We start from the raw sequence: 26429 nt of genomic DNA, 5'->3' as shown, positions 1-26429 counted from the left end.
AGATGCATTTTTCATCACTACAACAATTTCCTTTTTTATTCAAATTCTACATATAGGTACACTGCTTACACTAAAAAAAAAAAAAAAAAAAAAAAAAAAAAAAAAGATTACTGAATAGTAATTTAATGATAAATCATCAGAAAAATAGATTACCTTTCATCATCATCAATAATAGAGATGTAGATAAAAGTCTGGTTCTGGCCATGATAAAACGTGACTGAGTTGTTATGGATTACATAGTCAATACCATTGGGAAGTGCAGAAATACTCCGAGAAAGAAAATCAGCCGTTACATAGCCGTAAGTTCCACGCCTCCTCACAACAGGAATCATAATTACTCCAGCATCTTCCTCTACTACAAGAATGATTAAGAAAAAATTACCATAGATATTTTACGTCAGATTTTTTTTAAAATGTAAAGAATTAAGTATTTAAGTCCATTTCTTTCTGTACAAAAGAAGCTTCCACAAGCATTACTTTTGAAAACTGAATACTCCACTTCTAACATAATTTTAATGCAAGCAAGAAGTTGTTTCTTGTAGCACAGTAATACTTTCTTCTTCAATCAAGATGGAAGTTTATGTTCTAAAAACTTTGCCTGCTATTTTTCCATTTAGATTTTTAGTCAGTGACAAAAGCTAATGTAAGCATCTTCTACCAAATAAATAACAGGAAAAAAAGTCTTAGGCTGCTATAATATCATTTGTATGAATGACTGGTTATTGTTCCTTTAAAAGAAAATTTTACACATTAAGACACTTTATCATATTATATTATGCCCATTTTATCTTCAGCAAATGTAAAAACAAATCTTCAGGATTAGGGAAAGTCAATGTGATAAATGAAGAAAATTTCAGATAGGTTTTAAACACTTAAGCAGAAAGGCTATCATCTTAGGAACAGCTTAAATTCAAAAGAAATACTCAAGAGCAAACTGAAATGGAGCTAGGTATGTTGAGAATTTAGGAGAATAATGACAAGGAAGTCATTTTATTAATGACTTTTATAGTCAATTATTTTAGCTGATATGAAATTTCATATTTTTACTTTCTTCAAGGGAGCAATAAACAGGTTTCAACTGTTATTCAACTGCATATATATTAAGCCAGCTTAGTTACTATTTTTTAATGACAATACATGCATAAGAAATAGCTGAGTGAAACAACTGTTACATTTTCTTATGGTAATTTCCACTTAAAAAACCGAAGTAGTTTCAGTGTTATTGCTGAGTGTCTCAAACTGCAAACAGAATATTCTGGGTAAAGGAGACCCAGAAAGACAGTGAATGAAAGACAGTGAAACACATAGTAGGCCATTTCTCTTGTTCCATCACTCTCAAGTTTATTGCCCCAGGTACCTAAGTAATACAACCTGAACAATCATGATACAGCGACAGAAGGTATGAAGAAAAATCACTCAAGAACTTATTTACAGCTGCTTACACACTTTGTATCAAAACTCAGAGCAGATGTTGGAAGTTAACTCAAAAATTTATGTCCAAGTCACAGACTTATCTTCTAACTCACACTGAAAACTTAGAGCAAACTAACCTTGTAGAAAGATGTACTGAGGATCAAATTCTATGATGCCTTCTGCATTGTCACTTTTTGCTATAGTTACTCGCACTATGGATATATTTCCTATTATAGGAGGTTGATCCAACTGTAGACCATTTTCTTTGATGGTAAAATCAAATCCACTTTCAAGAACACAAAAAAATAAAAATAATAATTAAAAAGTTGTGACAATATTAAGATTAATGTCATTTTAATGATTACTACAAACACTTCTATTTTCTGAGAGTAAATACCACAGACTTTCTTGCCACATTTTCTTAAAACATTATATGGAAAAAATAATAGTTTACTTCCAGCGATGTTTATCTTTCATTTTTTCTTTCCCATGAAACTCTAGAAAATATTGAGGTTATACTCTAAGCAGATTAACCATCTGTTAGCAGTGAAACCCATACACTATACATGAAAACATGCTTCAAAAAAGAAGCCTTGAAAACTTCAATCAGGAAAATCTTAACTAGTAATTGTCTGTACAGGTCATTCCCATTGCTAATATATTACACAGCTATCATCACGACCTGTGTTTGTATCTCAGTTGGAATCCACAACTTTGATGATCTTTCCTAACACAGTCACTGTAAATACAAACTTTTAATATAACTTCTCACAAGCGATATAAATGAAAAGAGAACGAATTGGAATTGTAAAAAACATAGTTCCACATTAAACTAATTCCATTCAGTGACAAGTTCATATACTCCACATTTGTGTTTTTATTCTACATAATGTAGTGTTACACCTGCTTGAAATGCAGAGCTGCATTCACTGCTTTGCTGTTCCTTTTGGAACACTACTAAACCACATACAGTATTTATAACATAATAGGCATGTCTCAAATAATAATATTTTACTTGTCACAGAATGTATAACAACCTTGCCAACACCTGTTTCTTAAACATTCAAGAAATGAATGTAATGTTTAGGCTCTTAATCAGAAAAATGTTCATGCTAATATTAAGAAAACTGATTTCCTCATTTCTATCATGATCACTGTTATAGCTGTCTTATGAAGTTTTACATCAGAACAGGCTAGATTTCATGACTGACTTTATGCAGTTAAGTGAGATACGTTTTTCAGCTTGTTATCAACAAGCTTATTTGCAACAAGATATTCTCTTTACCTTCCTTGGAGTTCCACTTTGGTAATCATCACTGAAAAGTCTTCAGGACCTTCAGGAATGTCATCGTCATGAATTTCAATCAAAATCATTTTACTCTCCTCATCTGGTTCAAATAATAACTCCGTTACTGTGGGAGTGAAATCAATTCCCTCCTCTGCAGTTCCATTTATTATCTGAAACCAAAGATGCACTTTGCCATAGCATCCTCCAGAGCGCACAATAGTGATGTTAACCTAAGGGGAAAAAGCACTTATTAAATAAATAAATATATTAGAAACTTTGTTCTTCTATTACAGTTGCTTACAAAACTGTTCTAAAGGCATCTTTTCAACAGGTTTAGAGATAACATTTGTTTTTAATAAATACAATCTATATGCAGCCTAGCAGACGGCACTTTTTCTCAGAGTGTCAAAGAAGTCCAAAAGCCATGATAGAGCTTGTGCTATGAGAAATCAAAATCTTTGATTTATTTTTCTTCTGAAGTTAAGCAGAAAGATAGCAAAAATACTGAAGTCTTTAAACATTGTACATAGGAATGAAGTTTAATCTAATACCCATCTTTCTTCTTCTGTTGTTTGGAATAATTCCCTTGAAAATGTAAACACTCCATATGGAAGATCACTGGCAGCCATGGTAATATTTGCTGTGTTGCTAGATTCATTTATTAATGCTCCATCACTGATTCCAGTTAGTTGAAACTGATAATAACGCTTCTCCTCAGGATGGTCATCATCTAGAGCCTAGGGAGGATGAACAGTGAAAGCTAAAACTTTCTAAATACTAATAATAAATACTACTAATAATAAATACTACTAATAATAAATACTTTCTAAATACTAATAAAACTAAATATTATTTCCTGGGAGACAGGTATAATTAGTTTCTAACCAAGATAATATCTAAATAAAAGAAACGACTCAAAGTAGCTACTGATGTAAATTCAGTCTCATACCTGTATTAGAACAACTGCAGCAGACTGTCTGTCTCTCATCGTCAAGGTTCCTGATATCTCAGTAAATTCTGTATGATGAGGAGGTGTTATATTCCAGTATATCAAGACCTCACCAAAAATCCCCGGGCCACGTGTCAGGCTGCAGTTAAGAACACAAATACAGATTTTATTTTTCTACTTTAACAGTTAATATCCAATCCAGAGAAAAAAAAATATCCAATCCAGAGAACAACAGTATATCATACTGTCGAGCACAACAGAAATGCTATTAGCACTATTGAAGAAGATTGAGTTATTTCATCAAGGAGAGCACACGTTTGCAATTTTTGGCTCCTGTGCCGTATATTCTGACCTTCTTTAAAAATACACTTCTAAATTTAAAAATAGTTCACATTTTAGAAGAGATAATAATATACAGCAATCAAGAAATGCTTGAAAAATATGGATCTTCATTGCTTCTGAGATTCTCCTTTATTTGGAAAAATGAGATGCACTTACCTAATAAGAGCAGTCCCATTATAATTGCCAGAAGGTTCTCCAATCAGAACATGCTTGAATGAATGATCTATTCCAACCACCCCAGAAGCTCCTTCATCACCCAAAATAATGATGGTGGCCAGACCTAGAACAAAGCTTCTAACATTAAATATTTTTTCGAAATGTATAACTGAAAGTTAACTTATGAAGATTTTATGAATTTTAAGCATTGGCTACCTAGAAAAGCTGTAGAAGCCCCATTGTTTAATCTTCAGAATTTGATAAGATAATGCCCTCAGCAAACTGGTTTAATTGGGAACTGTCCTTTAGTATGGTTTTCCACTAAATAAACACCCTGCATGGTCCCTTACAAACAAAACTAATCGGTGGTTCCTACAGGTTTGAAGCTGAGCTTGATTGTTGCTTTTCGATAAAGAATTCTTTTTGCAGTGTTAACTGTTTTGTGTTTCTGCATTTTGTTTGCTTTTTCATGCTGAACACAGCAGTTTATATCAACAATTTAGAATGAAACAAATATGACCTAATATTCTTACTCATTTCTGGAGTAAACAACTTATGAAAAAAGAATGACATTCCAAAACAATCAAAGAAACCATATCAAAGAACACTGCAAAATTCAATATACATAAGCACCATAGTCTAATATGAGCAGGCTTAGTAGAATTCTCATATGACCTGTCTAAAAATTAGAATGTAGTTAAATAATTATTTACCATTTACAGGGGATATCTCTGCATCACCAGAAGAGACTAGTTGAATGGTAAATGTTTCATTCCCTTCCAGGATACCATCTTCTACTGCACGTATAACAATAAACTTCTGGGATTCAGTCTGGATCAGGTAAAGACCAGAAGATATATATATATATTTATGTATATATGAAGTGAAACTAAAAAAAAAATACAGTATTATACTGTGCAGAAAACTACTTGTCATCAACAACCCATATTAAGTATGCATATGCTTGGTATATTTGAACCTTTTTCAAAAAATAAATTTCTGGTTTACCTAAAATGTTTACTCACAGGTTAATGAACAGTAAAAACATAAACATTATGTTCTATCCAAGAAATATTCTGGATATTTTGCAATACTCTGCAGAGGCTGAACATTGTTCATGCTTCTCATTTCTTCAAATTTATTTTTTGATTGTATGATAATGGAACAGAATTGTTCTGTAATCATTACTCATTGCAATATCTTGCTGTTCCTCTTTCTTAACAGTAAAAACAACTCATATTTGAAAAGCCTGTTTCCCTGTTGATAACATTATATTGCTTTAAAAGGAGCATTAACAGTTTTCCTCATTGGTTCAAACTATCCTTTTGGTAGTGTAATCTCTAGCTTAATAAACATCAAACAAGAACCATGCTAACAAATCCATGAAGAAAAAGTCTGTAGATTTAAAAATAGTAAATCATTTATTGTTGTATCAGAAATACCTCATTAAAGTGAAGGGTACCATTCAGAGGGGTCAAGTCATGTTCAGCAGCCTCCTCAAGAATCCATATGACTGTAACTGCTCCCTGTCCGCCAGGACTTCGACTTACAGTGAGCAGTGCAATCGCTGCAGAGTCATCAGGTGTCTGAGGTTCTTTCACTGTTACCTGAAGAAAAAAAAGAGGAGGAGGAAGAAAAGTTTTTATCAGTTGTATTCATACTGACTTGGAATAAAAGAAAGAAAGAAAAATATAAAAAAAGCATTATTAACAACAAATGAAGGAAAAGAATGAAAATCAGCAAGAAGATAACAGGCAAAGAAATGTGCTGAATTCTGCTAGCAAATATGAGTCACTCAAGCTACTTTCGTAGGGTCTGTAAATCAAAACAATCACAGACAGTGAGTCACAAGCAGTCACCAGTAAAATGGACAACAGAAGAATCATTCACTGTCGATCAGTAAGATGAGAAATGTTTTGTAATTTCTTTCCAAACTTTAGTTTCAGTAATGAATATTACTAAAAATCCATTTTAACATTCAGCAAAACACTAAAAATCCTTCCTTGGACATCCTGGATTATTAGTACACAGAATCAAAATGCACTGATACAGAAGTCCAAGTCTATGCTGCAGTGCTGTCATTGCCATAATCATCAAACATAGTTTATAAAGACAAGCACTAATACGCCTTTCATAGAATCACAGAATGGTTTGGGTTGAAAGGGACCTTCAAAATCACCTTCAAAATCTAGTTCCAGCCCCTCTGCTATAGGCAGAGACACCTCCCACTAGACCAGATTGACTCAAAGCCCCATCCAGCCTGGCCTTGAATGCCTCTAAGGAGGGGGCATTTACAACCTCATGGGGCAACCTGTTCCAGTGTCTCACCACCCTCACGGTAAAGAATTTCTTTCTAATATCTAGCCTAAATCTACCCTAGTTTATAATCATTTCTCCTTGCCGCGTCTCTATATGTGTTGATAAGAAGTCACTTCCCAGCTTTCCTGTAAGCCCCCTTCAGGTACTTGCAGGTCACTATAAAGTCCCCCAAGAGCCTTTAGGCTTCTCTAGGCTGAAGAGCTCCACATCTCTCAGCTGTTCTCACAGGGGAGGTGTTCCAATTCTCTGATCATTTTCATGGTCCTCCTCTGGACCTACTCCATATCCTTCTTGTGTTGCAGGTCCCCGAACTGGATGCAGTACTCCAGGTGGGGTATCATGAGAGCAGAGTAGAGGGGCAGAATCACCTCCCTTGATCTGCTGCTGGTCACGCTTCTCGTCATGCAACTCATTTTCAGTGAAAGAACTGTATTACAGTGCAATGAAGGGTTATCAAAATCAGCTATGTGCTAGTGACACAAATCCATAATCCTGCCTTTGCAGAAAATAGTACAGTCCAAATCAAATCAAACTCACATTTTTTTCTTCAAAACCAAATACTCCAACAGGGGAATCATTGGGTGGAATAGCAACAGTTACTAGTGTTTCATCTCCAAGTCTTGCACCACCAATTACCCTCACTAAAGCAATTTTGAAGATCTCAAGGAATTCAACTTCACTGTCATCTATGATTGTAATTTCTATTTCTCCTGTAGCCTGAAAGAAAAATAGAAAAAAAAACAACAAAGCAAAACAAACTAAGCTTCATTTCTAATACTCCATATGAATTTTTTGAAAAATATTAAATGTAAGATAAACAAATTTTGTATAATTACAGATAAGCAGACATTGTTGATTGTGCTCATTTCTTATTATGCCTATATATTTTAATATACAGATAGACATCATTGCCATTCAGCCTCAGTTCTGCTCAAAAAATATACTTTCTTATTGCCAAACACCAATTCTCTTGACATAAAAAAATCTTTTATATACACAAAGTATTTTCAGAGACTGTATTAAATTTAAAACTAAAGAAACATACAGGAGTATTCTGAAAGTTTGCAGAGAAGACAGGTTATATTGCAGATTTAGGCTAAAGGCCTTTATCATAAAAAATTATGGCTTCACTTAAAGGTACCAAAGACACGTATTCCTATCTGATCAATATTTTAACCAAATACATTACAAATACAAATACATTGTGCTTTTCCATGTTAAAGCACTGAAGTCAGGGGAATCATTCATATTCTGAGGCCATGAATAAAATTATTTTAATGAATGGATGAAAATTCCATTGGTAGAAAATGTGAGATGCTCTTAAATTAAAAACCAGAGATGCACTTCAAGCAAGTGCCCACCTGCCCATCTGCAAATGTAAGGTTTCCAGATGATGGTGTAAAATCTTCAAAACCAGCAGTTAAAGGAATGGCTTCCCAATACAGAACTGCTGACCCAAATCTCCCAGCCTGTCGAACAACTGGAAGTTTCAGTGTATTATGTGGTGATGGTACCTCATAACCAACAACAGTTCCAGTTTTATCCTGAAAATTCAACAATAACAACAAAAAAAACTAGTGAGTATCACAACTGCTATTTATTGACTGACTTTTGGATAAGAATAAATATAGAAATCACAATCATGTGTAATCTGGTCTGAGTTTAGCACTGATCTTGCATAGCAGAAGTACCAATTAGATGATATCTGGAGTTCCTCTCAGAAAATCTTGAGACTCTCATTTTAGCACTTCCATCTTCCTAATAAGTTTCATACATTAATTATGAAGAAAATTCCAAGACTGAACTGCTTGTCTGACATCTGACCTATTCATCCAGAACAATTTACTGTCATAAACCCTATTAGAATAATATCAAAAGTGGTCCAAAATCACAAACTCTCCTGCTGGAGTATGACTTCAAATACTTTTCCATTCAAATTCACTTACCTTTGTAACACTAAAACTAAATACTCCTCTTGCATCATCATTTTCTTCAATTGTTATTTCAGCTATTTCTAAACCAATCCTCTTCACACTTGGCTGACCTCTAGTGAGAGAATCGATCAGCTTCACATCAGTAATATTGATTATAAATCCTTCCTGTAACTCTGGAACATTGTCCTGCAAAAATATTTTTAAGTGTCACTTTTTTTTTTTCCCACTACAAAGTACTATGATTAAATTATAACTATAAATTTTATAACTTTATACCTTTACAAGCTTTCTAAGTTTGATAAAATTAGAGTACATGCATAAAGATGACTACTTCTGGGATGCTGTCCAAGAATTTGGGATCATATAACCAATTCCTTACTTCACATCATGTGAAAGGTAGAAGAGAATATCTGTGCTAAATTTTAGAAGCTGAAGTTGATAGCCAGATTCCAAACCTGCTGAAACAATAGCAGGAATTGCTAGCTGATACTTTTTTCTCCTACCTATAAAACAAGTTGGTCAGATTTCATAAAATGAACCAGTACATATAAAACAATATCTCCATGCTGAATGTATTTAAATAATTCATCTACTTTTAGTGAAAAATGAATATTTTTCAAACTACAGACCAAATCTGTTAATAAGCATGTACGTTAAAATAAATTCTCCACAAAACAACAGGTACCTAAGACATTTATATTTTTCTCCTTTTTAATAATATTAACTTGGGCAGTAGGACAAAGCAAACTACTTAGTTCCTTCCCAGTTACCAGTATACAAATTCTTTTGAAATAGATGACTGCAATTCCTAGTAATTTACCACTGTTTAATGATGCAAGAATCCTACCTTCACCTCTTCTAGAATACTAAGTCCTTTTCTTAAAATAGAAACAGTAATTATGTTCATTTCTTTAAATTAAATTATTGGCTGAAATTGTTAAGGCTACTCACAGGTAAAATAGTGATCATGACAGAAGTTACTGTTGCATTCTCCATCATAATAATTGTCTTCTTTTCTATTATATAATCCTCATTCTCTGTTGCTTGGTTAGAGAGAGGAAGGTCCAAATTAGGTTTGGTACTCAACTGAACTGCAATCTCTCCAATAAATCCTTGCTCACGAACAATTTGCAAAGTAACAGTAGTTGAATTCATTTGTCCTATAAAAAGGAGGGGAAAAAGAATGAAGAATGTGATTGTTTTATACCCTTGCTCTGCTTGATTTCCTATTGCCTATTTATACTGGAGCTCCTTACTAGAGACCACTTAGCTCAGCTTAGGAACAGAACCATACTTGGCTCATGCAAATGAACAGACACAGATGGTGTAAACACAAAATAGTTTGTAAGCCAGGAAATTATTTTAAAACAGTATCTAGAAGAATAAAGAAAAATGGAATATTTACAGTTTTAAATGCTTGCTATACAAACTTTTATTTCAGTATTGCTATTTTACTCATTTTTCCTTCAAAACTCCAATCTCACTATTTTTGCCTGGTCTTTACCTGCCTAGGAGATCACCATTAATTCTAATAGCAAAAAGCTTCACTGTAGCTAGTCACTCTGGTTGTACATTTTAGAAAAAGCCATTTTAACTCTCTGTAACACAGATTTGAAGAAAATTAGATGTACTTACATTTCTAAGGGTAGAATATCTTTGTAGTGAAAGTACATTTACATTTTTTTTGTGAACTAAACACAACATCTAGCTAAAAGTTAACAGTTAACTTGAAGAGATAAAAATCAACAGGCTTTATATTTCAAAATAGTTTCATCAAACTAATTATTTCTATCAATTACCTACGGTACTAATTAGCTACTATTTCACAATAGTTCATTTTCTATTAGCAAGCAAAAAAATCCCTTCAATGCTAATTGGCCTTAAAATAGAACAGGCAAAGAGGTTTTAGCTGCACTAATATTCTGATGGAAAATGCGGAAAATGTACATCTCATAAAAAATAATTTTTTCTACAGACAGGATATTATATTGCCAGGAAAATTTCAATTGGGCTTTTGAAGTATTAATAGCTTATCTTTCCATTCTCCCAGCCAGCTGTTGGAAAAGCACCAACAGCTTGCAGAGAGTGCTGGAGGAATCAGCTGCCTGCATTCCTGGGCCTGTAGAGAGACTAAGAGCTCAAGCACCATTGTAATTCTCCTCGGGCAAACCATGCATTCAGTCCTTTAAAGTCTTATATCATCCAATCCAATGAGTCCGTAAGCAGAAAACTTCAATTTTCTTGAAATGTAATTCACACTTGTTCTACTTCCTTCTGTCTTCCCCTGTCTCTTTTTGACTTATTTCCTGAGGAAGGAGTTTTTCTGTAAATTATTTTAATCAGATTACAAACCTAATCAAATAGGCAAATTCGCTTTTTACATAAACAGAAGGATCTTAAGTGCTGGTGAAATACGACACAGGATGCCAAGGTTTTGATAGGTTAGCCCCTACAAAATGACTAGATAATGTTGATATGCACAATGTGACACACAACATGCAGTGAAATTGCATAGTCAGATATTCTTAAAGATATTTCTACTACATAATTTGTGTATAAAAATACTGCTCTTTAAGAAAAACACATAATCAATGTTATCTTAAAAAAGTTACCTTAAAAATATACATATATGTTTTACAACAATCAAGAGAAACAGACCTACCTTCAGGCTCTGTGACTTTAACAAAGAGAGAGTTTGTATGCCAGCCAATCACACCATGTGGGGAATCGCTAGGTAAAATGGTAAGTATTGATCTTGATTTTTTGGGATCAATGATAGCTCCTCTCGTAGTATCTTGAACACCCACAGTGGTAACACGAGTGAGAGTGATAGCCACAGTCTCTGACAGCTCTGCAGCACTGTCTGCAAGAATTGTCAGTGTGATCATGGACAGTGCCTGACCTTCTGAAAATGTAATCTAAAATGTTTTAGAGTGAAGGAAAAGAAAAAAGACAAACATCTTCTCAGTGCTGCCATACCAAATATTTTATTCTGCATAACTATCAACAATAGCAAAAACAAAACAAAAAGAAAGCATACGAAAACTCATTTTAAGAAAAAGGCACTGAGGCAAAGCAGCGTGAAACCTAAGTCCCAAAGCTAGAAATGAATCCTCAGTTAGAAGCATAATAACCAAAGACTAACCACAAGGATGAGAATGAGTTTGGTATAATCAAGCCTACTACAACTATCTTAATTAGTGATGCTGTGCCTCAAGACGAGGCAAAACTGGTCAGTTATTTGAAAGTGATCATACATGCTTATTAGCAGAGAACTGCAGAAAGGCAGAGGTTAGAAAGGAGATCAACTAGTCCAAACTTCCCTGCTAAGAACAGGTTCAACTAGAGCAGGTTACTCAGTCTATGTTCAGCATGGCTTTGAATACGTCCAAGGACTGACTTCACAAATTCTCCTGGAAACTTGTGCCAGTGTTTCTCCACTCATACAATAATGGTGTCTTTCCTTAAGATTCTTAGAATCATACAATAACAGAATATCTTGAGGGAATCATGGGGGTCATCAAATTCAAATACTGATGCCAAATTTCATGTGCTCAAATGGCATTTTTTGTATTGTATCTATGGCAGACAGAACATAAAAGTATTTCCTTGTCTTCTTTATTCCTCTCCCAGGTATTATAGATGATAATAAGGTCCCTCTTGAGCTTCTTCCTATATCCAAGATGCTCCAGTCTCTTAATGACATTTAGGGATCTTCTTTAGACTTTCTGATTCTCTCACACTAGAGGACCCAGAGCTGTACTCAGCAATATACATGTTTCTCACCAGTGCTGACTGGAGGAACAGGATTATCTCCTTTGACCTCCTGGCAATGCTATGCCTAGACTACTGCAGAAGCACATGTTGCTGGCTCACATTCAACTTGTCGTTCATTACATGCTTTTCAAATGATGCAAAATTAACTTTCTCCACTGAGGCTTCTTGCATAATACACTTAAGTTTGATGCTTTCTCTAACATTACAAGGAGAGGAAGAATCAGTTAATTGCTGATAACTCAGCATTCTTCCTTTCATAATGTGCCAGGTCCAGCTGGGGTGGAGCTCTCTTTCCTCACAGAAGCTGATTAAGTGTTGTACTTTGCATTTGTGGCTAGAAAGTGCCAATAGATCAATTTTTTCGGTTACTGGGGAACAGTGCTCGCACAGCATCAAGGCTGTCTCTTCAACTGATTACCTCAAAGGCCCATAGAAACAGGCAATAGGCTGAGTGTTTTGAGCTTACATAGCAAGTTTCTGACAGTGGGGCCCTCAGGAAGCCTCTGTCAGCAGAGCCCAGCAGTGCTCCATGTCATAGCAGAGCAGCTCCAGCTACTCCAACAGGGACCCACTGCTACCAGAGGTGAGCCGTGAGCTACACCGGGTGTGCTCTGAGACAGCAGATATAAAAGCAGGAAACGCTACTTTGCAACAGCTACTGAGAGAGAGAAGTGAAAAATTAAAGAGAAACTTTATGTATTATACTGCCTTTACCTCAGTCAACAAGTTTTTCTGACTTTTATTCTATGCCTACCTTGTTGAGAAGGGCAGAGTAAGAGAACAACAGAGTGGGGGGCCTGGCAGACAGCCAAGGTCAACCCAGGATTTATAACTATATCAAAAGTATGATGAATGTGTAATATGTACCAGCATCATTACTAACTGAAAGAATGCTAAGTCAGTAGTTTTGTTAATCAACGTTTCCCTTCTGTCTTCTATTTAAAATGACTGACAAATGCTTTTTTCTTTTTCTTCTTAAAATTTAAAATGACTGACAAATGCTTTTTTCTTTTTCTTCTTAAATTCAAAAGACCCACCACTTCATCTGGTCTTTCTCAGAAACAAAGATATATATACATATAAGTATACACGTATCCTAAGTCCTTATAGGATTCAGAAACAATTAGGCTACACCTATATTGTAGATTAAGTAGAACTTTACAGTGAATTATGTTACACTAATACTTTCATTTGTTTCTTCCTGTCTGCAAAAGTCTGCAGGAAAGCCATGCAGCATCCTCTTTTTATTCATTCCAATCGAGAATGCTGAGGGAATATTTAAATAATTTTGGTATGATTTTATATTTTTTTAGCACTGTTTGTTTCCCCATCTTGATTTCTCTCAAAATCTTTTTAGCATATTTCATATGCTGCGCTTCATGATTTCTAGAAGTAAAGCTTCTTTCTAAAATCTTTTGGCCCTTCTTCCCATAGCTGTGACTTATATCCGAGCTCCACAAACTCACACATCTCAGGGTTTTGCGTCTTTAATAAATGGCCCCTAGGTGGAGGCACTTGACCTAAAGAATCATGCATCCATGGGTTATAAAGCATACAAAGCTCCAGTCAGCAGAAAACATTCAATTTTAATATGGTTGGAAGTCTGAACAGTTTTAGAAATAAGCTAAACTGGGACTTCTGATATTCTCCTAGGCCACTGAAGTTCTCAAGAGTATTGGTATCACCAGGAGTAAGAACAAACACTCCTAGATTCCTACCTATGCAATAATTTGGTAGAGTAGCTGTATCTCACAACAGGAAGAATGGAAAATGGGAACAGGATACTACAGATAAACATTTTTTCTGCCTGGACGAATTGCCATTTCTGGTTCTGAAGAGTTATGTTGTGGTATTATTATGCGACAGACAAAAACGAGAACTGCTAACATCACAGGCAAGGACCAGGAAGCCAAAATTAACAGAATAGGGCAGCCTTACAACTACTGCAAATACTACTTGTTTACTATTGGTCCACACCAATTTTCTGAGGTAATACAGTCAGTGCTTCCTTAGTATCAGTGACGTACATACCATTCCTGAAGCTGGAAATACATCACTTATGCTCCCATTGGCTATCCATTCAACTGTAACTCGTCCATATGTTCCTACTAAACGTTCAACATTCAAAGTGATTAAACTGTCCTGTTCCATTTCTTCAACCTGCTTAAATAAAGAATTCTGGGAAACACAAAATAGCAAAACCACAAAGTTATTTTCTTATAAAGAAAAGTTTACTTAGACATCTTGGTATTCAAAGAGGGCAATGACATCAAGTATCAATAAACTTGTCTATCATTAAGTAAACAAATACTTAATTAATTGATTAAACTTTTATGACCTATTGAGGTAGGTTTCACGGATATTAGAATTTGACGTGTCAGACTTCTTTAAAATGTCAAGCACAAAAGACAAGTACATTTATTTTCTTAATATAGTATTTTATGTTCAAACTGTATGAGGTAACAAAACAAGCGGAAATATAATAGAGATTTATATTTAATGTAATTATTTTCGTGTTATTTGTCCACCTCACACAAGTCCAGATGCAGAGCTTCATTTCAGTGATAACTCTTTGCTTTTTCACATCTTCAGTACGTGTTTAGTTATCCCTGTCTGGTTGTCCTCTAAGTGTTTGCTGATTTAAGAACAACTTCTCCAAATACTCCCTTCCACCTAACATTTTCTCCAAAGAATTCATTTTGTTCTGGTAGACTGACTCACCTTATTACATAACCCAATTAATGGATTTTTCAGGGGAAAAGACTGAGAAAGACAGTTTCTTTCCTTTCTTGGCTCAAAGCTCTCTTTGTGTTCCTTTTTGGTGATGAGACTCTAACTGATAACTGTAAATTATCTAAGGTGGTGAGTGGTGGGCGTCACCATGCCTCAGCCCTTCTACTCATGAAGATAAGCAGAAATGGGACAAAGAAACATTTTCAGGCGTGCAGCTTAAAGGAGCTGACCACTGCAAAAAGCAGAAAAGCTTGTGCATGGCAACGAAGGCACCGCTCCCTGCTGGCTTATCTGTTTGGCCAGGTGTGTCACACTAACAGAGAGAAAAGAAAAAGGAAAAAAACACCTGAGAAGCAAGGGGATAAAACACCCCCTGCTAAACTGAGAAACTGTGGAGAAGAGCTCCAAAAGAAAAGAAACACCTGATGGAGGAATCCCCTCGGAGAAAAAAAGCTTCTATGAAAGAACTCCCCCAGGGCCTGCTTGCTATGAAGCTTCTTGGCTTTCTCCCACCCCCTGTGGTGATTGGACGAGCTCCTGAGATAAACAGAAAAACTAGAAGCAACACTGAAAACCTCAGTGGTGACTACCTCTCTTTTGCTTTCTACAAAGACTCCTTGCTTCTATTTTCTATCTCTTTTTTATCACCTGTCTTCCCTTCCCCATCTCCCTGAGCAACTAGGATTTGTAATAAACTGGTTGGGCAAACATTTGACCCACAGTGTCTTAATTTCATAATCAGACAAACACGTATAAGAGGACCTCCTCTCCCTCCTATAATTGAAGCAAGACAAAGGCTCTTCAGGTTTGTTTACTGAATTCACTTGCATAATAAATAAGCAGCAACTAGATGCAATCAAATACGACATCTAAAAATTGGATTTTTAATTTGTTGCAAAACCAAGTTAATAAACTTACACGCTAATCTCAGAAATCTCAGAATAGGGACTGTGAAATTTGTGTCCTATCACCCAGTGTTTTACATCATCATATAGTAATGCTAAATAGATGTTACACATCTATTACTAGATGACATTAGAAAAAAAATCTAGAAAAACATTCTGAATTTTACAGTTCCAGTATGTGTTCAGTTAGTCAGGAATTATATATATGATTTATCTTAGAATTTTTACCTGAGCAAATGCTATGACTCCATAGGCATTGTCGTTTGAAGGAATAATAATGTTAACAAAACCATGCGAACCAATCTCTGCACCACCTTTAGGATTTTTCAGCCACACTCTGAAGCATTCTTCCTCTTCCGGGATAACATCATCAAGGATATTGATAGCTATCACAACTTCCATGTCCCCAGGATCAAATATCAATTCACCTGAACTGGCACAGAAACATGTGCATATAATAATTATAAATTTAGGATAGCTGATTAGCGATCTCTCAAAGCACTGCTGTAAATTTACTGAACATTTTAGAGATGTAATTATTGTTTACATTGCTCTGGAAGTAATTTGGGTTAGAAGGGTATTTTCCTTAAAAGAATAACAAGAGATCATAAAGTAACTGAAAATAATTATGAATGCAATTTCACTTATCCTAAGTAGAAGCTTTAAAAGAAAAAAGTCATGACTGGAAATCTTTGTTGTGTTTTAAAAGCAAATATGAAGCTGAACTCAGGTTATTTTAAACAGTGAAAAATTCTCTTTAGCGTTAATAAAATAAGCTCATCACACATAGAAACTTGTAACACTGTACTGTAACCAAATCAATACCAGGGAAAAGGAAATACAGGAGCAGTGAGACAAGCTATATAAAACAAAAAAAAACTTACCTGGGTATAAAATCCGACTGGTTGGAAACAGTGGTAAGTTCATAAATCTGGGAGTTGGATTCTATAGACAAAACAATCAAGCTTTTGCTGGAGTTCAAAGAACTTGCAATAACTGATGTGATATGATCCGCATATGGGGCCTCTAGCATTATAGAGAACGAGTTTGCTTCTGAGTTCCAAGAATACAGTGCTGTTATATCCTTACCTGCTAGCAGGATATGAACTACATGGAGCAAAGAAGATAAAGAAATAATTCATTTTTAGTGTTAGATATATTCAAAATGTTTTAATATCAGAGATGTTCTTTGTAGATCACTGTTGATGCTAACTTTTATGGTCTGATAAATAAATACCACAAAAAAAGAGCATTATCTACTTCTACAGTACCAGCATTATAAACTAGAATTCGCAGAAATATTTTCATTGAAGTCTTACCTAAACCTGAAGGGGGCATGAAGACATGGATGTTTCTGACATCATGCACTGGAAGAGACTGAAAGTGTCTAAAAGTAGACTGCCCTGTCTCCCAGATAAAAATTTCAGAAAAATTTCCAGATTCTACAAAGAATCAAAATAACAAAGATCACATTATTTGCCACCTTTTAGATAAGTCACACACTAGTGTCCCTTCAAAAGTCAGTGTTTGGTAGCTTTTTAATTATGAAGCGAGACAGATTATTTTTTCCTTTTTATTTGGTGCATAACTCCATAGTATCAGTGATGCCCACGTGATAATTTATCCACTGACATCATTTAATGGCTTTAGTGCAAGCAATGACATGTATGAACACTAAATGAATGCTGAAGTTGAAATGTGACAACTGGCAATTGCAAAGAAAAGTGTAAACTGCAACATAAACACCCAAGTAGCTTCAGGGACAAAATATCACCTAGAATCCACACGCATAATAACAGACGTATTTTCTTTGTTAAAAAGCTCAGCAAAGCTTAGAATGAGTGTGATCAGCAGGTAGATGATTATTGTTATTCCCAGTGTTGTTGAGAAAACATTTGTTTTGTAAGTATTTGAAAACAAACACAGTGCTTTTATTTTCAGAGAGAAAAAGCAGAGATTACTGCGATAAAATATTTATTAGGGTTAAATTCTTATTGAGGACTGTCACCCTCTCCAGTAATAATTCAATCCCTATCTGAAGTCCTTTACCACAAATGCCTCTGCTATTGAACAAACTCTCATACACTCCGTAAACTCTTTTGTTGTTTTCTGCTGAATACCTTTTGCAGTAATTAAATAGATATCAGATCCAGAAATCCAGGACTCCATATGTTTTACTTCTTTTTCTGGTACTTCATGAAGCCTCCTAAACTCATTATTCAACCACTGGTACAAGAGCATGTTTTGGCTGGTGTTTGATAAAGAAACTAACATATACATAAAGCCTCCCCTAGGAAACAAGTCTATGTTCAGAACTCCTTGAAGTGGAAGTTGATGATGCAGAAGAAACGTGTTATTATTCCACTGGAAAATCTGTGGAAATATGAAAATTTTTCTTTATATATTCTTGATTAGCACTGAAAGAAAAGAAAGTAAACGACATGCCAAAAAAATTGCAAAGATTTACTGTGAACTAAATTCCTAGTTTCTAAGGTGGACTACAGTTAAGACAAATTAGTTACAGTTAAGGTGGACTAAAGTTAAGACAAATCCACTGGTAAGCAACTGCTAACTCCCTTACTGCAGCTGTGCCTGTTCCCTGGAAAATAGGTTTGTGTTCATAACATATTTTTGTCCTTTCTATGCTAAATTTTAAAAGTGAAATAATACTAGCAGTAAAAACAAACCAGATGTAAATTGTCTGCTCATGATGAGTATTCATACATACAAACATGCCTAAGAACAAACTTACCAATTTACAGTAGGATCAGAAGCAAGTTCTTTGAAATATATGCTTATAGATTTACTATTATTCTTTCATTTCTCCAACTAAACAAACTACCACACCAGAGCCAGAGAAAACTGAAGAACATTCAAACCTGGATGGAACTGGAACTAGTTGGATGGCTCACAATAATCAGATAGTCTTCTTTCTCCACAGTAAAATGTTTCACATGTCTGGTATCCAGAACAGATAGAGTTTGCATCTGTGAGGGAAATTTGACAAAAAAGGGTGATTATTTGTATATGTATGTATACATACAAATACACTTGTTAAAGTCATCTAGTATTTCAGAAATCCCAAAACATTACAGCACATAGAATGTTTTTTTTGGTTTTTTTGGTTTTTTTTTTTTGCATAACATGGCTGGACTGGACAATGTTTCCAAGGTCCTGGCTAATCAATACTATTCTATAATTTTATAAGTAAAATAGATTTACCCACAACAATCTGCGTCCAGGCATGAATGTATACACACTATTGTCAGAAGCTTCCTGTCCAGCTCCTCCATGGCTAATCACAAGATAGGAAGTACCACCAATTTTGTAAGACATGCAGCTTTTAGGATTCCACATAGTGAAATTCTGTGAGAGGAATAAAAAAAAAGTCATACTGTAAATTTATTCCTTATTAACTAGCATCAAACACCAAAGTGTTCAGAAACATTTACCTCAACAGGAATAAATACTCCTTTCCACTGGTAGACAGTAGAAAACATGGCCGGAGGCACATGCAACAGAACACCATACAAAATTTCTCCTGAGGTAAAGAAACACCAACTAGACACTGACTCTTCCACAAAACTTTGCAGAACAGACAGGACACTGATTCCACCCCCTGCAACATAGTAACAGAAAACATTTTTCTAATTAAACAATGTTTACTATTAGCTGACAGTTGTCCAATCCCATGTCTCCTGCCAAAACCAATATTAAATGCCTTAGTGCTCGCCTTAAGCGTATGTAAATGCATAGAAACAGAATAACGCTGAGCATATAATTAAAGTTAAGCAGTAAATTTATTTTTCATTTACTACAACCATATAGTAGATATGATAGGAAATGTAAGTCTAATAATGATTTGGCATGCTGCAAGCAGTGAAAAAAGTAACAAAGAAACTATAGGATGTTCATGTTTTGTTCTCACCTTCCTCTCAGTATCCAGGCAGTCATGCCGCTAAGGTTCTTAAATTGCCAAAGCTGCTCAGCTGGTTTACAGCAAAAAAGCACTGAACTAAATTTCAGAAGCTAAATTCCCAGTCCTACACAGAGGTTAGACCCATTGCTGAGAACAACAGGATAATGATCTATGTTCAAAATCAGGCATTTCATTTTTAGTCCTTGTTTCGGTGTGGATCAGGGATACACACATCAGTTATGGAATAAAGAATGATCAGCACAGAAATAGAAATGAGAAGGCAGAGATGAAAGGACAACTTCCTTCACTACAAGTGCAAATTTGAATGAGCTTGAAGTAGTCACTGAATGATAGCCTCCCACAAATGCATCGCAGTAAGACTGGAAGATAACACAGAAAAGCATGTCACAGCCTTTTTTCAAGATAATATTATGTCGGGTGTATGTAAAGCATATACTAATATTTATACTAAGCCAGAAAAAACAAGAGTTACAAGTAGTAAACAAAAATATATACTTTTTTTTAAAAGTGTAGTGACAGCACTGTTCATATTCTCAGCAAAGATATTACTGAAACTCTGGCAGAAGAGGCCGATGGACAGGGTGACTCTTATGCACCTAAGCCATTTTATGTAATGAATTTTTACATAATCTATGAATATATTCATTTAATCAAGCCTGAATGAATGAATTTACATTCCAAAGTTAGATTTCCTGTGTTTGGTTAGTTTTTTATTATCTCTAACTGACAAATTCAAAAGACATTCTCCATAAAGTAAACGTACTGATGCCAAAAGCAGTGTCTGACTGTGTCTCCCACTCAATGCTCACAGATGTGTTGAGCCCATTAGTCCGTGAAACTTTTAAATAAGCTGTAGTGTTGGCTTCTTCAATGATAAGAAAATTTGTCCTAAATGTGAGAATCATTAAAAAAAGAAAAAATCAATTATTTTCTTATACTATATTAGAAAATAAGATTTTTAAAGAACAATTCCAGCTGCAGAAATAAAAAGAAAGTAGGTATGTTTCTTACCCTAATGCTTTGACAAAATCATATGCAATACAGCAAGATCTTTCACTAGTCTGAAACTGAACAGACTATCTGCATGGTTTCAGCTGAGTGATTTTTTAAAATGTCATTCCACGTGGATCATTTGCTTCTGAAAAACATCTTTCAGTAAAACTGTATTTTACACAGGCTACAAAATGTATTCATTTGACGTCTGGGACTCTTAACTTGGCTACTAGAAGAGTACTAGTGGAATCTATAGACAATAATTTAGTATTGATGTATGAAAAAAAAATCTGATTATTAACAAGCCTTTTTAAAGTATTTTCCTTTTGTTTAGCAATAATAGTATTTGACCTTTCAAAGTTACAAATGCTTTAAAATTAAGTTGCTGAATTTCTTTAACAAATTTTTGTTAATCAAAAATAAAATTGTAAAGAAATAGCATCTCTTTTGAATATAAGAAACAATCTCATTTTTTACTCAATCTGTTTACAGTACCTATTAGAAACTGGATAGATGCTGAAAAGCCCTAGAGGAGCCTGGTTCTGTAAAACAGTAATCATAGTTTCCACTCTTGTGCCTAATCTGGCTCCTCCGGTTGGATTGAACAGGGTGACAATAAAATGCTCATCCATTTCTGGTTCTTCATCTAGTATTGCAGAAATATGTAGTGTCTGACAACAAAAAAAAAGTATACAATGTAACTGAGACATGACACAATTCTAATAGAAATTTTATTTTTCTTCACTGTAAGGCTCTGGATAGCACACAAGTGAATAGCAGTTCATAAATCCGGACAGGCAAGTGAGGTAAGGATAGTTAGACTGAGGTTTTAAAGTCATCCTTCTGGTGCTTTCTATTGCTGTAACTCAACTTTTTTTTTCCTTTTCTCTCTTCAAATCCTGCAACACTCTGAAATTCTATTTTAAATTTTGATTCTTACTTCGTTTCTTTTTTTTTCCAATTACTCCATAAATTTCTTGGTAGTTTACAGTCACCCTTCAGCTATGAGTGTAACTTGGTTAAGATGGTTTTAATTTAGTTTATTTGGAAACTAAGTTGTCTGTAGGGAAACAGGAAAATCCTGATATTGGTGCTGGGAAAAGGAAGAAGAAAGGAAAAAATAAAGGCATATTTGAAGTACTCTCTCCTCTGAATGCTTCTTTCTTTCTCCTTCACCACTGTGCAGGAGAAGGCAAAACATCCACAAATTAACAAAGAAAAAAATAGAGAAAGTGTTTAATTTGGGGCTCATCCTCCAGATTACCTGAACAACTAAAAGCTACACAGGCACACATATCTTTGTTATATAGAATAAAAAACTAGCAATGGTGCACTTCGAAATAATACAGAACTTGCAATAAATTCTTTCACAATAGATCATATTTAGTGACTATTTTAGGAAGAAATATCTAAAGATTAACCCATTTAATTTTCATGCTCTTCCACATAAGTGAATGAGAAGAAATTAGTACCAGCTCATGAATCAACGTGCTTGGTGAATGAAGGAAAAAAAAGAAGAAAAAAAAAAGAAGGCAAAGTTCAGATACTTTTTAAATCTTTCCAACAAATTCAAAAAAGCCTCCTTTACATTTTTAGTAATAAATAGCACATTACCTTCAATCTGACTCCCTCTTCCAGCACAATATATCCTTGAGAAGGGGTCAAATCCACTGATGGCTCTGAAGAATTAATTTCACTTACAAGATATTGAACAGTCACAGTACCAAATATTCCCTGAGGAGGTTCTCTAATAATATTCAGTACTGCAACACTTTCCATCAAATGGCTGGCTGTTTGCTCTCTCAAGAAGAAGTGATCACTGTTATTGAATGACAAAACTCCATGGCCATCATCATTGGCAAGTATAGTGATCGTAGCTTTTGAGAAATAAATAATGAAAATATTATTTAATTAGCATAGGAAAATATAAACATAAATACATACTAACATAATACAGAATATAAACTCAAATCTTCCTTTACATGCATTCTCCCTTTAATGTACATATTATGCCTGTATGTCCACATGAACCTGAAGGAATAAGCAGGCATTTCACTTTAACTAGTAAGATGTCTATGCAGGAAGAATACAACCTCTCTTAGAAAACTATTATAAAAATATAAAAAGGTCTCATTATAGTGAGGCATCTTCTTGCTATCTGATACCTTATTTTACATAAAATACTTCCCAGATTTCATTTGAAAGTTCTTAAAAATTCACAGAATCACAGACTGTCACACAACCTCTCTGGACAGCCTGTTCCAGTGCTCTGTTACCCTCACCATGAAGTTTTTTCTCATATTTATGGGAACCTCCTATGTTCCAGCTTGCACCCGTTGCCCCTTGTAATATCATCAGATGTCAATGAGAAGAGCCTGGCTCCATCCTCCTGACACTCACCCTGCACATATTTATAAACATCAGTGAGTTCACCCCTCAGTCTTCTCCAAGCTAAAGAGACCCAGCTAACTCAGCCTTTCCTCATAAGCCTAAATAATCTTTGTGGCTCTGCGCTGGCATCTCCAGCAGTTCCCTGTCCTTCTTGAACTCAGGGGCCCAGAACTGGACACAACATTCCAGATGCAGTCTCAATGGGGCAGAGTAAAGGGGGAAGAGATCCTCTTTTGCCCTACCAACTTCACCTGTTATAATACATATACCTGAGGATGCCATTGGCCTCCTTGGCCATGAGGGCACAGTGCTGGCCCACTGGAGGAAAGGGGTTTTACAATAGGAGCTGACAGGATTCATTGACAGAGCTTCAACCTAAGCATGAAGGAGGGGGGGGTGGAGCTGAAACCAGGGTCACTACAAAGGAGCCTGAATGTAACATGCCAGTGCTTGTGGGAGAGGAATGTGCTAGCAAGATCACACAATCTTGTGTCTTTAAGAAGGAGGAGAATGACATACCATTTCAGACTGGCTGGTGTGAGGTTGGTTACTATGGAAATACCTGAGTATGGTAAAGAACTTCTCCAACCCAAAAGGTGGCCCAGCTGAGGTGCATTTACACTAATGCATGTAGAATGGCTAATAAACAGGAGGAGCTGGAGGCCTCCAAAGGAAAATTCACTGTTGGGCAATAGCGTTTTGTGAAAATATGATTATTCAGAAAAATGAAATTAAAATGATTGCTGTAGGATTCCAAGGAATGAGAACATTAAAACTAACTTTTACCTGTTGTATTCTCTCCTAATTCCAGCCCCAGAGAAGGATTTGTTAAGATTAACTGGAACTTTTCATCACCTTCAGGAGTTTCATCATCAAAAATCATGACATCAATAGACTTGTTCCTTTCTCCATCAGCAAAAAAAAGTGTCTATCATTGAAACACAGAAAGCATTGAATACTCCCAGCAGATAATACCACATATTATTTTTAAAGTATGGTAAACAGAATTCTATTAAACAGAAAAGGAGGCATGTGAAGAACCATACTCTCTCTGTCCCTTATGAATTGACTGATATAAAAATGTAGAATTACAACACATTACAGAATTAGGACAAACAAGAACAATTTATTTTGAAAGTTCAGTTGTAAAAAATCTTAAAAGCTTTTAAAAAAAAGCTTTTAAACCTTAAAAGCTTTTATGTCTAAGCAAAATTAAATTTGGGATAGATGTTTGGAAGTTTACATTGTTTACATTATAGTGAAAAATATATATATATATTTATTGAAAATAGAGATTTTTAAATTTTTTTTAGTGAAAGTAATTGAAACAACTTGAAATATGTAGGTGCACTACTGATCATTCTGCAGAATTCAGTAGATACTATTTTAAGAAAGCTGTAGGAATAAAAATTACTATGTTTAGAGTTTACTGCTTACTCTTGAGGTCACATAAAAATCCAAACCCAGTTGGGCCTCCAAATTTTGGGCATAAAAAAATACAGACACATTGCCGTATGATCCTCTGTTTCGATAAGCCATTATTGTCAGATTCCCATGAGATTCATTAACTTCAAAACTAAAATAAAAAGCAAGAGAGAGTCTCAATATCACTATGTTCTTCTGAATTAGATTCTAAACAATTCCCTACATTATAGTCATCTAATACAATCTTTTAACCTTTCTTTACTATGTACATTGAATTAGGTTGTGGTTTTTTTTACTGGTAACTATGTGGGAGATTAAGAAAATCTATCTGTACACAGTTCATGTTCATACAAGCATTCTTTCCATCTTCTAGAAATTAGTCTAATAAAAAGATCTGGTTGGTTCAAGAATGTATGCTTACACAAACAGAGAAGCTGAAATAACTGCTGCAGGCAAACTATTTTAAAGGTCAACAGTGAAAGCAGGTAAGTAGGAAAGTAGCAAAAGAATTCTGAACAAACATACAGTAAATGTTTGCAGTATGGAAATCTTCTACTCTATTTCTGATGAACTGAATCTCAAAGATATAGCACTATCTTTATCAGGAGTTTCATTGTTAACTTACAAAGAAAATGGGCAACTCTAATCTCTTATAGGCTCAATGAGTTCTTAAGGAAGATAAAACTTACTTGGTACCTTCCCAATCAATTACTCCTCTTACTCCATCATTAGCGTCAATAATAATTTGAGAAGCTAAACCTTCCACATCTAAAAGGCAAAACAGAATGAGAGAAATGAAAGAACAATGAAGTCAAGTTTCAATATTTTCAGGAACTAAAAGAAATGTTTCTTCAACCTCTACCAAAACATTGATTTCCAAAATATAAAGGAGTAAATAGGAGTAGAGGAGTACAATTGGAAAGACTCAGAGAAAGAGTTCTTTCTACTTGGACTGCAATACCTTGCCTTGAAATACAACTGTTACGTTTGATAATGCATATGAAAAAGGAATGACTAAAGAAAACTCAGAAAGCAAACGGCACGTAAACACTTGGAAATACTAAAAGCTAGGTTTCTCAGGGAATCTTAATTTGTCTTCATTGTATGCATTTATTATGATGAGCTTCAACATTTCGTAGACTATGCTATTCTGAATATGAGAGAGAAATTGAGTAAAATAAATTATCCAGTTTTTCATTTTCTATTCATGCTTCAGTACCTCATTATACACCTTAAATGCACACACCTCACAAAAAAAGAATTATTTGTTACCTATTTATGTACTGTAAATTCCTACTGCTTCATAAAGACATATGTCTTTACAATAACCCTAACATAACAATTGAATGTATCACAGTGTGAAAACACTGAATAATCGGTTAATGTCCACTAGTTTCAAGAACTTGGCAGTCAGAACTCGATTCTTCTGCAAAAAAATACAGCCTTAATTTGTTCAGATAACAGCACCACATGATCATCTTAATTTATTTCAACTAACTTTTTATCAACTATAACTTACTTTCTAAAATCAACCTGACTTCATTGAGTCTGCAGGAAATATACTACATTTAGATTCATGGGAAAGATTTTTATCAATTCAGATAAAACAATTAAAAGTAGGTCATCGCCATGAATCTAAACCTGTCAGTATAAGGCACAGATGAAGACGAGTGATAGCCCTACAACGATAGCAAAAATAATTAGGTGTAGAAATCCTGAGGGTGTGCTGCCAATTACCAGCATTTCTGCATGACTTCTAACCCACTTTTTCTCTTACCACTTTGAAGGCAGATCTGTTCAGCTGGGATCTGTAATGGTTTGCCATCAACATCACACCTCTTATTCTATGTCTGACATCCCAAAC

At 34.9% G+C, this 26429-nt stretch overlaps 1 protein-coding gene across 1 annotated transcript in view; it reads right to left on the bottom strand.

The window, feature by feature from the left end:
* The window catches only part of ADGRV1 (adhesion G protein-coupled receptor V1), a 264974-nt gene that overhangs the window by 157233 nt on the left and 81312 nt on the right, over positions 1–26429 (bottom strand). Inside the window, exons 43-69 of the mRNA XM_052701347.1 lie at positions 25255–25333; positions 24578–24716; positions 23927–24068; positions 22364–22626; positions 21245–21420; positions 20520–20644; positions 19269–19435; positions 19039–19182; positions 18696–18803; positions 17937–18189; positions 17136–17258; positions 16701–16923; positions 16045–16249; positions 14210–14356; positions 11064–11319; positions 9353–9561; positions 8414–8587; positions 7829–8011; positions 7005–7184; positions 5591–5755; positions 4862–4979; positions 4149–4272; positions 3651–3789; positions 3253–3438; positions 2699–2931; positions 1551–1699; positions 154–355 (exon numbers count right to left, since the gene is read on the bottom strand). Coding sequence (XP_052557307.1) covers positions 154–355; positions 1551–1699; positions 2699–2931; positions 3253–3438; positions 3651–3789; positions 4149–4272; positions 4862–4979; positions 5591–5755; positions 7005–7184; positions 7829–8011; positions 8414–8587; positions 9353–9561; positions 11064–11319; positions 14210–14356; positions 16045–16249; positions 16701–16923; positions 17136–17258; positions 17937–18189; positions 18696–18803; positions 19039–19182; positions 19269–19435; positions 20520–20644; positions 21245–21420; positions 22364–22626; positions 23927–24068; positions 24578–24716; positions 25255–25333 — 4612 coding nt within the window. The remainder of the gene's footprint in view (positions 1–153; positions 356–1550; positions 1700–2698; positions 2932–3252; positions 3439–3650; positions 3790–4148; positions 4273–4861; positions 4980–5590; positions 5756–7004; positions 7185–7828; positions 8012–8413; positions 8588–9352; positions 9562–11063; positions 11320–14209; positions 14357–16044; positions 16250–16700; positions 16924–17135; positions 17259–17936; positions 18190–18695; positions 18804–19038; positions 19183–19268; positions 19436–20519; positions 20645–21244; positions 21421–22363; positions 22627–23926; positions 24069–24577; positions 24717–25254; positions 25334–26429) is intronic.

The sequence above is a fragment of the Tympanuchus pallidicinctus genome, unplaced genomic scaffold (genome assembly GCF_026119805.1).
Source record: "Tympanuchus pallidicinctus isolate F22 unplaced genomic scaffold, pur_lepc_1.0 scaffold4, whole genome shotgun sequence".
NCBI lineage: Eukaryota > Metazoa > Chordata > Aves > Galliformes > Phasianidae > Tympanuchus > Tympanuchus pallidicinctus.
This window is presented reverse-complemented; position numbering and strand designations above follow the sequence as displayed.